The sequence below is a fragment of the Sipha flava genome, unplaced genomic scaffold (assembly GCF_003268045.1).
Source record: "Sipha flava isolate LNK unplaced genomic scaffold, YSA_version1 181_pilon_pilon, whole genome shotgun sequence".
Classification (NCBI taxonomy): Eukaryota; Metazoa; Arthropoda; class Insecta; order Hemiptera; family Aphididae; genus Sipha; species Sipha flava.
Window position 1 is genome coordinate 11,189 of NW_020272220.1, and position 19,462 is coordinate 30,650.

Genomic DNA, 19,462 nt, shown 5'->3' on the forward strand with positions numbered 1-19,462 from the left:
TTGCTACGAGTACTTTAGTTTTCTCCATCGGGATGTCTTTTGAGGTGAAGAACTAATAGTTAAATAATCACGTAGGATATTAATTTATTGGGACTAAAAATTAGGGTTCTCCGCAGTATCGATTCTCAATAAATCGTTTTTTTCGTCAGGGACAACGTGTTACATTATTTTAAACACCTAAAAATATAACGTATGGAAATATTTAATACATTTTTATAACAGATTATGGTTTGATTAGCTACATCCTCGCCGTGTACAGTTGCTCGGTTAAGGGAAATCAATTACGAAATCCCGCCGCACACACTTTACGCGAACGGTCTCCAATCGACGACAATCGCCGACACGCGCGTGTATTATGTACGTATTTCGTATTGGTGTTGTTAGTAAAAAAGTGTATGTGCAACAGATTTGGTCGAATGTTCGTCGTACGATCTACGTCCGCGTACACGCCGTAAAGCTCTACATAACCATAGATCAATGGTTCTCAAACTTTTTTGTTCCCGGAGCCCTCATGTTCCTAAAAAAATGTACGGAACCCCGAAAACCAGAAATTTATATTCGAGACAACAATAGTTATTAATATTTTATATTAAAATTCAAGTTTTTTTTTTTTTTTAAAAAAACTCGGATTTTGTCATCTACTGTGAACTGTATTCGTTTTACGTTGTATTGATAAATTCATTTCATTTTATAAAAATATCAGCCAAGTAATGAAGTCAGAATAACCAAATTTTATCAGAATTGTAAATTAAATGAGTGTCACTATAAAACGTACAATTCATTGCGCAATTTAGGTAATCATACCAAGGTATTTTCTCGATACCAAAAAATTACAATAATATTTTAATTTAATTGATTCAGAAATGCCCCTAAACTTCGCTCGTGGAGCCCTAGGGCTCGGTGGAGCACAGTTTGAGAACCGACGCCAAAGATTATAATGAACTCATCACGCACGTCTAATTGCGCAACCGATGCGCGTAGTGAACGAGCAAGTAAGATTACTTTTTTTTTTTAAATTTTTTTTTTTTTAGTTTTTCAAAAAATCCGGCATGATTCACGTGTGTTATTGTTATTTTTATTTTTTTCTCTCCAAACATTTACTGATGTCACATGTTTAATATTACCACGTCATGTTTTCGAACAATAATAACGATTATTGTTGTTACGGAAATATGTTATTGGTGAAAAAAAAGAAAAAGAAAAAACCACCAAAATATACCTGTTTGAAAATTTGCTCATTCTGAACATTTAATACAATATTATTATGTCAAGCGTATATTGACGGTCATTATCAATGTCCAATACACAAAATTCGTATTTATTCGAACATTCTGAACATTTAATACAATATTATTATGTCAAGCGTATATTGACGGTCATTATCAATGTCCAATACACAAAATTCGTATTTAAAATTATTTTTCCGATTGTGACGGACCAATTGTACAATCGACCAACGGACAAACCATTTGTTTTAGATTTCCATTTCTTAAAGTGTGCCATTTACCCAGATAGATATGCTGCTAATTAATTTACCGTTTACCTAATGATCACGGACCAAAACTATAATGTTTCCATGTCAATAACTACTAAATATGTTGGCAACCGTGCTCTAGTAATTTTTTTTTAATATTTTGTTAACTTACACGCGTTAATTGCAATGCCGTTCAAAAAATTATTCGTCTAATGTGCGATCAATAGTACGTATATGGCATATTATGATTATAGATTTCACCGATTTTTAATTATATTCGAATCAAAATCTATAATGTATCATCAAGTGTTTTGTTTTTGAATAATGTGTACGTACCGTATTATAATTAAATATATAACGTTAGTTATTCAAATTTACGTACGAATTTTGATCAATCGCAGAGATAGTAAGTTATAATATAATTTTAAACTCATCTACATATTGCCTTCAATAAATGTTATTAAATGTATAGCTTTACTTAATAGTTTTAAGGTTGTAAAGATTTAAAAGATTAAATGTTGATTATACTTTGATCAAAATGTTTTAAATAATTAATAAATTAACTTATACGAGTACATGATGACTTTGAACATAAACCGAAGTAATTAAAAAATTATATTTTAAAATCGTACAGATAAATAAGATAATGTTATCAAATAACTAAATATTGTGTTAGTATAACAATAAATCATTAAAAATTCCGCCGAAAAACTGTACGCATTTTTTAATAACTTATGAGAATAACTTTTATTAACTTATCTTAATACGATCAAGTATATGGAATTCAATCGTAAAAATATAAAAATAAAAACCAATTTATGCGAATTTTAAATTCTCTAGAACAATAATTATACGTTTAACTTATCAAGGTGGTCGGATTATTATTTTATCGTGGAGGAAAAAGAGAATAAATTAATTTAAAACTAGCGTATAAACTGCTCCATGTGATTTCCAACATTTCCATTCATTAATGGAAGTCTGAATTTAATAATTTAGTGTTTTTACTCAACCTAAAATAAATGTAATATAATATAAAAGTACTATATAATATGCTGTTTTATTCAAAGAAAAATTAAATGTAAAGATGTTTTAATTTCGTACACGAGTGATCGTTATAATATACATAATGGTTCGTAGTTTTTCTTCAAATATACCCGACGGTGTATTAATTGCAACTACTATACCGAACGACTAATGAATATAAAACCAACTCGGTCAGCAATTATAATAATGGTGCACTGTAATGCGTGATGTTGTTATTAAATAGAAACTATTTCGCTCCAAACATCCGACGAGTATTAAATACGTTACACGTTCGCCCGTTCACAGCGACGACGAGCAAACGTTTTTTGTTATGCTGCGAACGCGCGCGTAAAACATTTTTACTCTAAACGAACTATACGTTTCAACTTTTGAACGCGCGTATTTCAATTATTTCAGAATCTGCCGGGAAAATTCATGCCGCGTGGAAGTCCGGCGATCGTTTTTTTTCCGTAATGTGTACGATTCGGACATCTTTTACAAAACTGCCGGACGAAAATCGACCTGAATATCGATTGTAGCACATTCAACACTGGTCCGAACACATTATTAAACGCATTATTCAACATTATTCAACACTGGTGTGTTCCGTTATTACAATAATTCCTCGGACATTTAAAGCGTGTTCGTACAATACGTGCAGTGGGCAATGTATGTGGTCCGATCATTTCTCGTAGCCGGAAAACAAACGGCTATTCCACACACACACCTAGAAAGTAGTTGACGATTCGACACGACAACTCACGATCGATGTTATGTTTTATATTTTCATGAGATGACTAAACTACTTTTTGAAACTTTTTTACGTTCAATATTCGCAACTAGAACACTTTATTGACGTGTATAGAGACGAACTGCACGTGGTTGGTTTAGGTTTATTTTTTTATTTTCATTCGAAATATATTTCGGTGCAAAAGAAAAGAGCGAAAAAATGAATGTTTGTTTACAATTTTATTGAACAAAGGTAGAGAATATTTCGTTCCGTTTCTTTTACAGTGTATAAAAGTGATGATAACAATAATAGTTACAGTAATACTAGTAACGATAACAGCAACAGCGTTAATAATGAGTAAAAAATAATATTGTACATGTATGCGAAACAGACGCAGTCATGATCTACGATTTCGGTAAACTATTGTTTGGGACGCACGCATACACGCAGATGCGTGTAGATAAATACATCAGACGTATATTTGTGTGCAAATAGGAATATTTTTTTCCGATTCTCTCCTTTTCGTACACGCGTTTTTCGACTACAGTTATGCAGGTTAAACAAATCGATACGGCTTGTTTATCGTACGCGAAATCATTCGGGCTTTACTGTATCCGAGTCCAAAGACGATAGTTAATGGTAATGTTATGTATGCGTGTATGTGTGTGCGTGCGCGTGCGTACGTGTGTGTATTGAAGGTGGAGAGAGAGAAAGCGAAATCATCATCAAAGTTTTCGAGTACCATCATGCAGTGGCTCTTGTCACGGTCGCACGAGGAGAACGCCAACGAATCTTTTTCACGCGCCGGCAGCTGGGCTACGGACGTTCGTTGGTTAATGTCTTTTTCCAGACGGTCAACGTATACGCGTTTCGGTGTTCCCCCGTTCGTCCGTCGAATTCCGATGCGATTTTATCCGGACACTTATTTAAATGCGTGTGCGTGAGTCCGCGAATGTACAATTTATTAAATAAACGTAAAAATACACCACTGCTATACTGCGTATACGCGTTGTTCAGCTCACACGCGCACACACATGCACACAGGTTATATGAATATACAAATGTGTGTATGAAGTGAAAAAAACACGCACACGATTTAAACGAATTCGATCCGGATCGCACTAATAACGTTTAAATAGCGATTTTACAACCGTTCGCTGTTTGATGAAATAGTAAATTGTGTTTTATTGTATATCTGTATATACACAGTGTGTGTGTTTGTAACGTTAATACCTATGTTCGGACAACGCATGCCAAAATCGTCGGCACCGCCTGTATCTGTTTTATCTACATTCCGAATTTGTCGACAATGTATCACAATATATTCACGTGTCATGGTCAATATGGTCAAAACGTTACGCGGCAGTGTAACGATATAAACAGTTATTGTTCCTGATACACCATCATAATTTATCTTACGACGGGCGAACTTTGGAGGTGTTAGATAATGTCAATGTCTTCGGGGGCGGTTCATTCAACGTATCACGCTAACATCCAACGTCTACGTATATTATATAATCTGAATTTATTGGCGGTTTCGTTAAAAATCAATTGTCCCGCGTGTAATATGATATGATATTTGGTGCGTTCAGAAACATAATATCGTCGACATGATGAATACTAATCGTAACATTATTTTGTATGTTTACCAAGAAATAAATTCCACTGTAATTCGATATACCTCGTGTATCGGTTTGAAATAAAATATGAAAAATAATAATGGTTTGACACAAATACCATCTAAAAAATGTAATGCAATCGTTTGAACATTGTTTATCAGTTTTTTTCGATGTGTTTAGAAAATCAAATTCAAAATGCAAATGATTGCAATAGTGTCAAACCATACGTCAAATATTTATATAATTTGTCCAATGAACTAATTAATAACGTCATAATGTTTGAAAGTAATACAGATTTATTACAATGAAAACCGATAGAATTTTTAAAAATTTGAAAAAGTTCTACATATTAACCGTCGAGTCTTATTGATAATTCATAAATTTACCTATTTTTATATCGAATGATTGGATTTTTATTAGATTTTTTCGAGGTAAAGAATATATTCCTTTTTGTCTATTCCAAAACTACGGTCTAATTGTCTAGTGGTAAATCAATCGACAAATAAAATTTCATCGCCTCAAAATATTTTGATTTTCATATTGTATATTTTTCTTTGTACAAAATAATTACTGTCAAATTTAAGAAAATGAAAAATTTAATTTATCTTTTATTTTCTTAAAAAAAAAAGGAATAATTTTGTGTTTTATTCTATTGTTATTTTAATAAAAACGTATCAGATTCCCTTGTTACATAATGCATTTGATATACAGTTATATAAGATATATATTTTACACTTATCTTCAATGAATTATTTTTTTTTTTTTTGAATTAGAAGATATATTGCTGCTTTGAAATTTGTAAATAAATAATACAATCAACATAACAAAAGACAAATACCGAAACCAAGTATTTTTTTTTCGAAATTTTAAACAAAATAAATAATGTCATAGTCTACGAGTTCTAAAAATGTTATTGTTATGTTATTGTTCAAAAAAAAAAAAAAGTAAGCCGATGATTCAATATTTTTAAAATGATTTACATCTAATCAAAACATGCATTTTTTAAAAAAACAATAAGATAATATTAAAACAATTTTTTGTGTCCAAAGTAATATTTTCTTCGATCGTTGGAATGAAAATTCAAAAACCAGTATCGCCGCAATCTTTATAGCAAAAACAAATAGTTCTCGGTTATAGAAATTACATGTTGTTGTCCAACTGTCTAAATGATATGACAATATTTTATACTTTATGAAGGTTATCCTTGTTAGGTAGGTATCTTAAAAAAAGAAGTTGGAAAGTCTACATTCTCATCAAGTAACATTTCATCGAATGGAACTAAAAATAGTTTTTTAATTTATACGTGAATAGTTCAGAAAATATAATTGTTGTGAGTATTATAATACTATATACATATATTTACTTACACACTCAATCGGCTATTATTTTTTTTTATTTAAATTTCGTTTCTATCGTAGAATCAGGTTTGGATTGAGAATCTATACCGCATGACCCTACGGTGCCGAAACTTGATTGCCGACTCTTCCCATATAATACCTGCTACTCACTCTTAACGAATAATTGCATTACCATTGAGCTACGAATCCATACATATAATAATATATACATAAGTACTGTGAAAATTTTATAGCATTTGTAATTATTAAATTATCATACTATGTTTAAAAATGTTATTTGATTTACAATTGTTTCATAATTTACACTTATTGTACTCGTACATATATGATTTAGTGTTTTAATACTATCGATTTAGATACCAACGTTCATTATCTGCAACGATCTTCTTAAACACATCAGCACCGAAGTCTGCATACGAACCATCATCCTATTTAGGCAGTTGAACGTTTTATAAACAGTCCAATGCCACACTGCCATTATTTTTAGACAGTTTACTCAAGGCCTCGACCTATTTGTTTAACGCTGGTATTGTTTCCCTATTGACGTTCACAACACGAATCGAACAGTTTTAGGCTGTACTTATGTGTACTCATACTTAACATGTAATGTTATGATAATTGATAATACAAAAAATATATGTAAGATGTACGTCATACACAATGCAGATACTTTTGAGGTATGTTCGTCGGAAAAATAACCTTAATACAATAATATAGTGATGGGACGTGTAAATTGTATTGTTATCGTACCCAGGCAGTTGCGAAAAACCGAGACGAAACGACCACTTAAGCACGAGCTTAATACAGTTAATTATAGTACTTTCAGCCTCCAGAGGGAATGTCAGTAGTAACATAAAGTATAAACATTACAATGGATTTGCGATGATCATATCTATGTAGTTTTTTGTACAGATTTGTACTCGATAGGAGCAAAACAATTCCGAAAACAGTAAATATTATTACGTTGATTACCATGTAATCATTCTTGTGCTTATACTAGTAAGGGGCTTAAAAATTAGACAGCCGTATTCAACAAATAAGTCATACCGTGATAATATGTTAATTTGTGACCTTGTTTGAATGATCTGTTGTTATTGAATGAATCCATGTTCTGCAATGTTAATCTTACACGTACAGGGTTCGACGAAAACGAATAAATTAATACGTTTTTTTTCCCTACAAAAATAATACGGTAAATTCGCTGTTCGTTTCTGGTGGAAATCCGATATATCCCGTGCACGCCACTGTTGAACGCCACTGCCAAAGAATCCCATGCATCGCCGACACATTTCCAAACCGAGTCCAATGCACTCCAGTCGTGTTGTATGCGTGCGTAGTCTCCGATCACATAAACGCGTACGATCCGCGTACCGATCACCGACGAGCTCAGACAATTATAACATCATCTGGTTGTACGTTGCACGAATACGTTCCAGACAACATCATAACGGATCAGAATCGCAATAAAACCGTTTACATAATAATCAAATACAATAATCGTACACACTCACAAGAAGGCTATAAAAATGATTGTGGCGTATACGTACGCGTTAAAAGCTCGCACACAAACGTACACCATAACTAGGGCTGTGAATGTAATGCACCAAAGAACCTTAAAAAATTATATTATAAAATTAGTTTATAAGGGTTTTTAATTTAATTTTTATATTTTTATTAATATTAGGTATAGGATATTATACATTAGTACATTACATGCATAAAAAGTGTTCATTTAATAATAAAAAGGACCTAAAAAATTAAAACGTCAAAAAATGCAAAATAGAAGTTGCACAAATGGATTCGTAGTTACATAATTAAAATTATGTATTTACAAAGCTACATTTTACAATCATCAAAAACAAAATGCAATTATTACATTATATACATATATTATAATACCCATAAGAGTTCATTAATAAAATGTGCTATTTGTACTGTTGGATTATCTGGAGGAGGGGGGGGGCGCAAAATTATACCCTTTTCCCCCCAAAAAATTGTCAGGGGGGCACTTGCCCCCCCCCCCCCCAAAAAAAAATTACGCCACTGTACATATCATATATGATGCGGACATGAGGCGCGCGCGCGTATTATTAAGGAGATCGCTATTTGTTCGGTCGACCCTTGAATACAATCGGTTTCGTACACGATTGCGCTGTCGGACGAGCAACAAAAATCCGGTACAGTCGATGCGACCAAACATTAATTAATGTTAAAACGACGCGGATCCGTGTGCGAGAATACGCGTTGTTCGATCGCGCAAAAACTCGTCAAGTCCCGCACCGAGAACCCGTACTCGCACAACGATTAAAAACCGAACGCACCGTCGCGATACGGCGAATAAATTATCAAACGCTGTTGCCGTGCGCACGTGATGCGTCGCAATATAATTTTACTCGCGCGTACTTTTTACAATGCAGTAGTGGTGTGTGTCCCTCTCTCGCTCCGTCACCCCTATCTCTTTCCAAAACCCTTTCCGGCTCCGCCGTACCGTGCGTGTGAGGACTGGTTTTTTTTTTTTCCACGGGGTTGGATCGCGCGAATCGATTCACCCGACATCGGTTCACCGGTCCCGTCCCGTTTGCCTACGAAGAGCTGTGTGTACCGTCACGGGCGGACGAACGAACAGAGCGCACGATGTGCCGGTAAAATATTGATGCGGCAACAGTGATTGCGTTTCGAGAAATCGCGTCGTGTCCGATGGGTGTGCACGTGCGTTCGCCGCGAACCGTTTGCCTACACGCCCATGCGAGTTGTTTTCGCGCGCGCCGTGTCCCGTCGGCCACGGAACCGGTCGGGTGACGCGACGGCGAAATCGTAGCCGACGGCCGACGCGGCGAAAGTAAATTTGTTTCCATTGTTCAGCGAGCAGACCGCCGGCGTTTCGATACGACCGACGCGCAGGGTCGAAATACGCGAAAAGTTGGCCGAAATTAAACATTTGAACTTTTACAGCTTTTCGCTTCTTCCCGTGCATTGCGCGCGAACGACACGGGCAAACGTCGACCGCACCGAGAACACGTGCTGACGAGGACCGGATAGACGTATTTCTCGTGCAACAGGATTCCGTTCGTATTCGTCTTGGATTGTCGTCGGCCGTGCAGACATTTCCGTTCGCATATCGTCCGTAAAAAAACAAAAAACAAAAATTACCACTCTAGTTATACATGTATTTCTAGGCATTCTAGTTGTTCGAAAAACGGTCGATAAAAGCGACCAAAATTTTTTTTTTATTCAGAAGTCTCTCGATACCAGAGAAAAATAACGCAGACAAGAAAACGTTCACCCTCTTCGGATCCTGAAGCCAGCACTATCTTCGCTGCTGCAAATACATACCGGCGTACAAATTATCGTTCATATCCTACGAACATTTGCGTGTATACGTATCGGTTCGTTTTTTAACTGTACGAGTAACATTATCGTCTGTCTAATTATAGAAATCCATCGTATTTTTCATGGTTTTGTTTAGCGCGCTCCACCGTCTTATCCAAACCCGGGGAGGGGGGGGAATTAGCGGCTCAAAAGTCGAAAGAAAAAAATACATAACTACAAACCACGCGGGAAAGCAATTGGAAATGATTTTACAAGACGTATTCACCGCACACGGCGCGTTACTATTACCGCTATTACTGCGCGGCCGTGTCGACGCCAACCGGTCCGGAGGATTATCAAATGATGATACAACCATACAATAAAATATACAAATATGTATAAAAATTCGTATACTATTACGCGGGCGCACGTGCAACACCACAAATTGCAACACCTTCGGTCCGATCACGATGAAATCCAAAACGTGTGTGTGTGACTGGAATCAGCACTACAGACGACGTACAGGTGTATATTAATGTCGAATCGTTTTTTTTCTCTTCTATTCTTTACCGGCGATGACGACAAAGTCGAAGGACGGACCGCGGAGAACGTATCTTCTTCTCGTGGAGAAACCTTTTTATATATAATATAATATTATACTCGTTAGCGGTGAACAGCCGATGGCTCTTCACACACTGACATGTTGACCCCGTGACGATGAAAACACACACACTGTACGTAATCGTTGGACCTCTCGAATTATGACGACTACGACAACCGGTGTGTAACACACGCATATTGGCAAATCACGAAATGTGCGGTGGAATATTTTTCTACTCGTCCTCCGCTCAAATCGTATAATTTTATTTGGTATCTTTTTCAAAATTAAAATAATCGCAATTGCTGTAGCTACCACCTACACGCGCTTCCTTCGATACTCCGTTGTGTATAGCGTGGGACTATTCGTTTTACGTAATAATTATAATTATATATATATTACCATTGATATCGTGTTTTTACTACGAATTTGTCCTTCACGTCCAATTCTAAAGCCGAATATTATCCTTAATTTTAGTATATGCACTACTACGGTTCACAGGACAGTCTTATATTAAAAGATTTATAAATTTATAAGAGGGGGAAGTAAAAACTATCTATGAAATCTTAAATGTATATATATATATATATTTTTTTTTTTGTTAATACTGATTTTTTATTTTTTTATTAAAACAAAATAAATATAAAAATAAATACTATTTTCGTACGAAGTATGTACAGCAAACGTGGAAGAAGTATATCAATGTTTACGCATACCAAACTGAACTGAATGTTCGTATTATTAACGAAAAGATATTCCGATAAACAGGTGTTAGCGAGATTTCCTACCCAATAAGGACCGTGCTATATAGTTTTCACTTTTTTGCGTGTGATTTTCATTTAAGTCATAGTGCAACATTAAGAAAATATAGAATTTGGTTTAATAGTTTCGTTTTACGGTTTTGTAATCAACACACGATTTTATTGAGAAAAAATATATATGTGAATGAATACATACTACTTAAGTAGTATCGACAAAGTATTATGTATCACATTATGTTTAAGTGCTTTCCGTGTATTTCGTATAAAAATCTGAAATCAGCTGAGAAAAATAAACTAGAAATTGTTATTTATTTATCGGCAATATCAGTTGTGTTTAAAAGATATGTCTTGAAACGCATTTTTTCTTATTTTTTCTGGTTTCCATCGAACTTTAATTAGCGCACGAATTTAGAGCAGTAGTTAGCCGAAATCACTTTTGTGTACGACGGTATACTTTTTTTGTATATACTCAATTTTGAAACTTAACTAATTTTGGAATATAGTTACAACGCTGCATAGATAAAACAATCAAATCTAATCATTTTTTTTACCATACATTTCATACAGATATCATAATTTATTCAAGTCATTCGACTAATCAGTAAAAAATTGAAATAATTTCATTATGGATTCCCCAGTTTCGTTATTTGTTATTATGTAAATGTATACGTAATTTATAAAATCCTTCTAAGTTTGCAATAATGTATATTCCGTATTTAGAATTATGTTAAAAGTTACATAAGTTATAAGTAATAATAGTTCTAAACATATTATGATATACAATTAGTGAACATACTGGCTAACAACCTGTTGGGTCATTTTTAATGCAAACCGCGGAATATTTATTATCTTTCTGAAATGTATTGGCAATCGATAACGAATAAAATACAGAAATTTTCGATCCATAAACCATATATTATTAACGTAAAATACGTATTCGTTAATACAACCGATACACAGGGTCGAAAAACACAAAAAGGTGGCCAAAATTAAATAGTTAAATTTTTGATATGCATAAATATATAATTATTTTTGGATTACATTTTTATTGATACATATTAATTATATGCATTTAAATAAATACATTACAATTAATTAAAAAACTTTTTTTATTTAATTATTTATTCATCAGAGACTAATTATAGTTCTTCATCACAGCAATAGCTAATGTCTAGCAATTAATCTTCAACTTCTGGTAGCAGTTTTGTAAATTTTTTTTCAACAATTCTGAAACTGCTTATAAGAAGATCCGATGACAGCAATATCCTTTAAAAAATATCAGTTTTAATGTTTATTCCAGAAGACTCTCGAATGTAGGATTCTCTGTACTTCTTAATGTCCTTATTACGTGATTTTTGAGCCTCCTCAATTAAAATTCCATTTGGCAATGTTAAACGATTTTATAATTGATATACCATGTATTAATACCTTGTATCAAATCTTGTGGACACTTGGTGGCATGTAATACCAACCATATAAATTGATATACAACTCTGCAGTTTCTCAACAATAAATTTCGAAATTATCAATATTTATATTTTGACCAAAATATAAACATTGTAAAATAACGTAAAATTGATAAATTATGTTTTCAGAAATGTCTGTAATTTCTGCCGAAATTGTATAACTTTTAAAGAACCTTCTTGCAATATTATTATCATTTGAGGATCCGAAACCTTGTTTTGGCATGTCTACCAGCAAATGTAAATAAATACCTATTAAAAAATGAAGTAGCCAAACACCTCATAACTTCTTAATATCATTTTATACATCATCATCTTTGTTGATTTTTAAAACGTTTAACACATAATTTAAGGTCATATTTTTTTATCTTGAATAGTATATTTATAGTACTCAGTGGCGCAACTAGGGGGGGTGAACTCTAGGTCTGGATCCCCCCTTTTGATACGCATAATAGTATATTAATATCATACTCTAGATATATATATATATATATTATAATTATTTATTATTTATTTATTAGTTTATTTTGTCAGAATCCCCCCCATGAAAAAATCCTGATTGTGCTATTGATAGTGCTATTAGCCCATAATATATTCATAAAGATCTTCACGTATAAATTTTGGTAGTAAAATCAACAAAGAAGTGTATTAGTTCACAATTAAGAAATATTGTACCAAAAATAACGTATACACAATTTAATTAATCATTTAATAAAAAAAGAGGCAAGCAAATATGTGCAACTAATTTGTACGCAGAATTGTTCACTAGACTTCACTAAATGAACTGATATCATTTTTTTCATGTAACTCGATGAATAAACATATCAAATATCTATATTTTTAACTACGTTTAGGGTTTTTTTTAGGGTTTATCGATAATATTGTATATTTAAATTTAAATATATAGCCCAAACATAAGTATAAACTAAAACTATTCAATCATAATAGTTTATATATATATATATATCTATATATATCACATTTTATGTGTACCGATAATATTTACTCAATTAAATACCATTTTTGTCGGTGAAATTGCTAAAATTGAAAAATAAAACAACTCCCAAATGTTGTGTATAAAATTCGGGCAGGATCTAAGGGTACACTCGGGTGGATATATTTTTTGAATATTTTTAGTACCTGTGTCCGTACTAACTAATATTTTAGGGGAGAGGGATTCAGCCTCCATAGCCCTCTGTTGTGCCTGACCTTCATTAATTGCGATAACTATTGTATGCTTGTGTTTAAATCCGTTTTTTTTTGAATTTGTGCGACATGAATCTTAGAGGTAATCGTTATTTATCCTTTTATCAAAAGTCAGTTCGTACGAATTATGGTGGCTATTGATTCAGTCGAAACCCGATGGTTCGCCTAAACATTTTAAGATCGTATGGCAATTTTGATATACGGGAGACGTGGGTGTTTTTTTACCGTTTAAAAAGCCGAAAATCGTTTCTTCGCCGTTGGGGTATTTTTCGCGGTTCTCTTTCCACCCCTGCTCCCTCTGAATTTTAAGGGAAACCGAAGGAAAAAAACGATTATCGTTTTGAAGTACCAGCACATTATCCGACCGTTACTTACGCTGCCGTTCTTGTAGTTCGGTTCTAACTATTTGCGTTGATCGATGTTCGCACCACGACGGGTCTTAAAATATCAGTAAAAAAAAATCGCGATACCAAAGGCACGTGTACACGATACACTTCGTATTGTGGGCACGGTGAAAACGTGTACACACGCACGTGTAATCGTTCGTCCGGTTGTTAACCGTTAACGTGTCCAGAATGCGATATTCGGATTCAGTTTTGAATTCTGCTACGTGTAAAAGTACACGCGAACAACATCGACGCCGGGTAAATGGGTTTGTGTATACCTGGCCCGATGCACAGGTACGGTACTCGTTCGAATAACCGAACGTTGTTATCGTGTCGTTGTTTGTTGATTAATTTTTTGTTTTTATCGGATGGCTGCTCGACGAAACCGGTTCATAACTGTAAAATATCGTATTCTGTACGTTATGCGTTCACGCACTCTCCCGCGCGGAGTTAAGATCGGGTCCCTGGGTCGCAGCAGTGTGCAGTAACATAGGTGTAATCTGGGGGGGGGGGGGGAGGGGAGGGCCAAATATTGTTAAATCACGGTTAATATAAATATAAAAATGGCCACTCCTTGTAAATTAATATAATAACAGTTAATAATAATAATATTTATAAAAATTAGATTTATATTAAATCATTTTGTTTAGACTTCAATCAACAAGTTATATATATGTATATAATTTTATTAAGGTATTTCTTAAGTATATAACTGCATTATTATTTATAAAATAATAATAATATATAATAAATAATAATAATTTATATTATTTTTTCTTCTAAATTTTGATTGCATATTTTTTTTCTGTAATGTATATTTTAATACATTAGTAAGTACATATACTCGTGCATGTTAGAGATATTTTTAGCGCATATTTGGTTGGTTATTAATGCATATAAATCCACGCTATAGTAATGAGGGTTGAAATTTTAAGTTTTTTTTACAGTTTTTCTTCGTTTTACTCACAAAAAGCATACACGATCAAATGATCTGAGATACAGCAGTATAATAAATGGAAATTATGAATACAAACACATTAGTATAAAAAAAGTAGTTTATTACTCAAAAAAAAAAAAAATAATAATAAATGGGATAAATGTTTCATTTAAGTAACAAGAAAAAAGTCGCATAATATTTATAAAAATGAATACTTTCGTGAATATTTCCAAAATTGAAAGTATGTAAAATTACAAAAAGCCGAGTTCTTTTATTTATTTTCATTTTTTGTTACGACGAAAATGATCTAGAAAAAAAAATTATTTTTGATTAGTAATAATAACAAAATATGTTGTTTCTCGTTTTTTTAACTTACGTTGTGCCTTATATATTTAATAATCCAATAAATTTATAAATGATTTTTTTCAAAAAATCGGGCAACCTTATTTAAATACGTTTTGTACATGAACTTATTCTCTGTACGAAGACGTTCCATTTTTTGTTGTCTATTTAATGCTAGGAAAGAGAAAACAAAATTAGCATAAGCGTTACCGATTTATAAGTATATACACTGAAAGTTCTTTAGTTACATGGATTATCCAGTTGTAACAATTTTGTAGATTGAACTGGTATTCCTCGAGTGTGAGTGTCGTTCTAAAAACGATAACACATTGTCAATGTAAAATAGTCGTTATTACTTTCAAACCAATTGAAACAATTTTACTATAGGACTATGAAATGAAAGTCGAAATTAACGCGCTTTGGATATGTCTTAGGTACTTTTAATAACGTGGATACATAGAATTTCAACGTCGTCCGTGGATGATAAAATACTTATAGCAGAAATTATAATAGTATTGTAATACGTACTCTTGTTAGATAGAGGTTCAGACAGTTCGGCTTTTTGTCAATCGATACACTTTCGTACTGTATTTGACTGAACCCCTCGTCCATTGCTATCTGCAAACACTGCGGTGCACGGAAAAAATGAAACAAAAATAAAATGTATTATTCAATTAAATTTATTTATTTATTTATTTTAATCTAAGGCAACAGGCTTATATAATATCACTTATCACATGCAGTAAATATTTGAAAATATCGTATAACTAGTATCTGTTTTTAACCAAAATATGACATTTTCGCTGTCCCGGGGATCGATATTAAGTATTGTATACGTCACATGTTGTTATATTATTATTATGTTAAGTATCGCGTAACGCGTACTTGGTCTTTATCTATATTCTTTGGTACGTGCAGAACCACTCTGGGCGCAACTGCACGTGCCATCCGAATAATAGCTGCCATGCCACCCGTGTCACGTCCACAAAGGTCTCTGGCGTCAAACTTTGCTCGCCTTTCGTATCCTGGACCGCCCCATGGTGGTGAGGTGACAACGGCGTCCACCCTGAGGTTAGTGGCCACCGAAAAAGAATTTCCCACCCTGAAATCTATCCGGTGGGCCACTCCGTAAACCTCTGCATTTTTCTTGGCCAAAGCTATTTTTTTTGGATCCAAGTCGATGGCGATAACTAAAAAAAAGACATCAACGTATCGTATTATTGCGTTGAATTATAATACTGTTCAATAATAGTATGAACAAGCTTACCGTGATCACAAATCAATGCCAGCTGTATAACATTCCCCCCGGCACCACAAAACGGGTCCAAGACCGTGCCGAACGAAGTGCACCGCTTGGCAATATGCTGTGCCAGTACCTCTGGGCAAACGGAGTACATACTGGCTGCGTAATCGCGTGGAAAAAGATTCACATCGTTAGAAAATGAATTCGCGTATGTTATATTATAACTTACCCTCGTCGAGCATAATTCCCTCGTCAAACCTTGAGAATAGCGAAAACCGCAGTTTCCAATATTTAAAAGTTTGGTTCAATGTTGACTCCTGAGAGAATAACAATTGAATCGGTTTAATATCTATGGATGTGAGTGAGTGCTTATGCTTTCAATCGATCTTTTACACGTGCGTTTGTAGTACGATTTTAAATATTTTTACATGTTAATTTTTTTTTTTTTTTATGATGTTCACTACTCTAAATTTAAATTATAAAAAACCGTCTTCGTATAATGTGTACTGGAGTATTAACGTATAATAAAATTAGTGATAAACATAAGACATGTCATATTGTACCTATATACATATGTACAGTTAACTCATGTACGAGACATATATGTATATAATATAGAAGTTAAAAAAATGTGATATTTTTTTTAGAGAATATATTTGTCCCTTTTTTTTTCCAAATATATGGTCACCATAGTATACATTGATAAAATGCCCTCCTCCACACAAATTTTTACCGTGATCTTATTAGTTTTTCGAGATACTCAATGATTTTTATTTTCTCTTTTCGTGTCGCACATTTATCACGGAACAATTAACTACTAGAAACCTGCCCTAAATCGGTCGGCATTATAATCGTCCTCACCTGGGTTTCAGCTTTTGACGAGCGATATTCCGTGCTGGGGCCAGAGGTACTATCGGCCGTCGGTGCCAAGGCTGCAGGCAATCCCAATGTTATCTGTGCGTCGACCAATTGTGCCATTTCATCGGCCATCGTCCGCGCCTTTTTTTTCCACCATCACGTTACAGGAACGTGCGGGACCGTTTACGTACTCAACGTCGACGCCTGAAGTGATCTGGCACATAGTCACATCGACCTGAGCGGATTTGTCTACGTAAAGGGTTTGATCACCGGACGCAACATCGCTAGTGGCCGGACTAGCCTGGGTGTATCCATCCGCATATGATATTTCGAAATGGCCACACGCGACGTCACGAGTGGCCACTGGAGTGCGGTAAACTGAATCTCCGTTAGTGACAGACACTTGGTCCGTCTGCGTGACAGTTTCGGCTGTGGCCTCAGGGCAGCAAAGACGATCAACATGGATATGTCGTCCGTCTCGTCGTCCCCATCTTAGTGCTCCGGCAATGCATCTCCGATGCGCAAAACCACGGCGAGCTAAAGCGTTAAAAGTATGAGACACGTATGAAAACTGAAGTAGATCTACTATCCTCGGAATCTCGCGCGAATCGAGAAATTCAACCGTACTCACCATAGTCATCTTCTGTCATTGCGGTCCAAATCTTTGGCCACCCGCAGATGACGCAAAACACCATAAAATGCCATATTTCCTTTTCCGTTGTCTCGTCAGAACTGCAACAGCGTTCGGAAGCGCAACGGTGATCGGAACTGAAAAAACAAAACGCGTTATACATGCCCGGTGGGGCATTCGGTCTCACGTCAGACGTGATAGCTTTGCGCGGCAGAGGAACAAAATCGTTACGATGTTAATTTTATGATATTATCGTTTAGTTCCGTTTACCTCGTTATGGATCCCATTATTTTTATAGTTTTGATATACGAGTATGAATCAGGAAAATTATTTTTGAAAATAGTGTTCACCTAAAGCATCAACAATGTTGAATGATATCGAATTCGCTTGGTTCGTAGTTATAGCTTAGTTGCGATATATTTGTCTGGTAACATTTAAAGCCAGTTGCTTAATCAATATTATTAATGGCCATTGTTGTAAAAAAAACACAAATTGAAATTAAATTTAGAAACTAAATAAAAACGAAATAAATGTAACTCTTTTAGACTGGCGGTATCCGAACGACGGTATTTAGCTATTCCTAAACATTTTTTATCCCTTTTAGACGCCTGACAAAATTGTTTAGATCAATAAGTGCAGCTTCATTTAAATTCATATAACCATTTTTAGAAAACAATTTTGATTAAATGAAATAATTTATTACCATTCAGAAATGTATTTCATCAAAAGATCGTATAACTAAAATATATGATCAAATGTCTGTACTATTAGCAACATCGTTAGTTTTATATAATATATAATAGCTTATATAATAATATTTATTGAGTGTTAGCGTAATTTAATTAAAGTACACTTATTCAGTATGGATATAATATGTAATTTTATCGAAAAATAACGATGGCGATGGTATATTAAATTATTTTTTGGTTTTTCCGATCGTGCTTTTATGTTCTTAAATTAATTTTATGATTTCTCAAATTGTTACATTCGACTCTAGTCATATAATTTATTATTTATCACTACTATTAACCTTAGACATAAGATGAGATTTGTCGCTATTGGCTTGAAAACATATTCCGGTAACTGTTTAGTATATATTTTAGGGGTAAATGATCGCAACACTTGAAGCATTGTGAAATAACTCTTCTTGAGTTACGATGGCTGCTTCGGTGTTAATGTATTTTACAGTGGGTGGTAAATTGCAAAATCAAATAAACCATAAATACCAGTGGCTAGGTGAATTTAAAATTACAGAAGCAATTGACATTTTACAAACAAATAATAAACACCCACCACTGACCTATGTACTTATCAAAAATCTCGCAGTGTCTCTTATTTTTGAAGAATTTTTGAAAAGAAAATAGATGATAATTATTATTATTATTATGGTTTATTTTCATGTAAAGTGGAACTGTAAATTATTTTCTGTATCACATTGCATTATAGACTATTTTTTTTTTTTACAAACATTGGTTTTACGTAATTGTTATTGGAAGAAAGAAACATAGGCGTGCGCAAACATTT

At 33.9% G+C, this 19,462-nt stretch overlaps 2 protein-coding genes across 2 annotated transcripts; both read right to left on the bottom strand.

Moving 5' to 3' along the window:
* Positions 1 to 15,270: 15,270 nt before the first annotated feature.
* Positions 15,271 to 17,427, bottom strand: LOC112680856 (trimethylguanosine synthase-like). The gene is made up of 7 exons (XM_025551076.1): positions 17,311 to 17,427; positions 16,679 to 16,766; positions 16,474 to 16,608; positions 16,092 to 16,396; positions 15,735 to 15,833; positions 15,455 to 15,518; positions 15,271 to 15,380 (listed from the first exon to the last, which is right to left on the bottom strand). Exons 1-7 carry the CDS (start codon positions 17,425 to 17,427, stop codon positions 15,274 to 15,276), a joined length of 915 nt encoding a protein of 304 aa, XP_025406861.1. The 3' UTR covers positions 15,271 to 15,273.
* Positions 17,428 to 18,004, bottom strand: LOC112680876. The gene is made up of 2 exons (XM_025551100.1): positions 17,939 to 18,004; positions 17,428 to 17,844 (listed from the first exon to the last, which is right to left on the bottom strand). The coding sequence occupies exons 1-2, from the start codon at positions 18,000 to 18,002 to the stop codon at positions 17,429 to 17,431; spliced, it is 480 nt and encodes a 159-aa protein (XP_025406885.1). The 5' UTR covers positions 18,003 to 18,004; the 3' UTR covers position 17,428.
* Between the last annotated feature and the right edge of the window lie 1,458 nt (positions 18,005 to 19,462).

Bases quoted from the DNA above. Each gene is read 5' to 3' on its own strand.
- LOC112680856 (XM_025551076.1), bottom strand. From the start codon at position 17,427: ATGGCACAATTGGTCGACGCACAGATAACATTGGGATTGCCTGCAGCC. The intron at 16,609-16,678 runs GTAAGTTATAAT...GCGATTACGCAG, and splicing joins GGGAATTATGCTCGACGAGG to CCAGTATGTACTCCGTTTGC. The intron at 15,381-15,454 runs GTAACTAAAGAA...TCTCTTTCCTAG, and splicing joins GTTACAACTGGATAATCCAT to CATTAAATAGACAACAAAAA.
- LOC112680876 (XM_025551100.1), bottom strand. From the start codon at position 18,002: ATGGTGTTTTGCGTCATCTGCGGGTGGCCAAAGATTTGGACCGCAATG. The intron at 17,845-17,938 runs GTGAGTACGGTT...TTAACGCTTTAG, and splicing joins AATGACAGAAGATGACTATG to CTCGCCGTGGTTTTGCGCAT.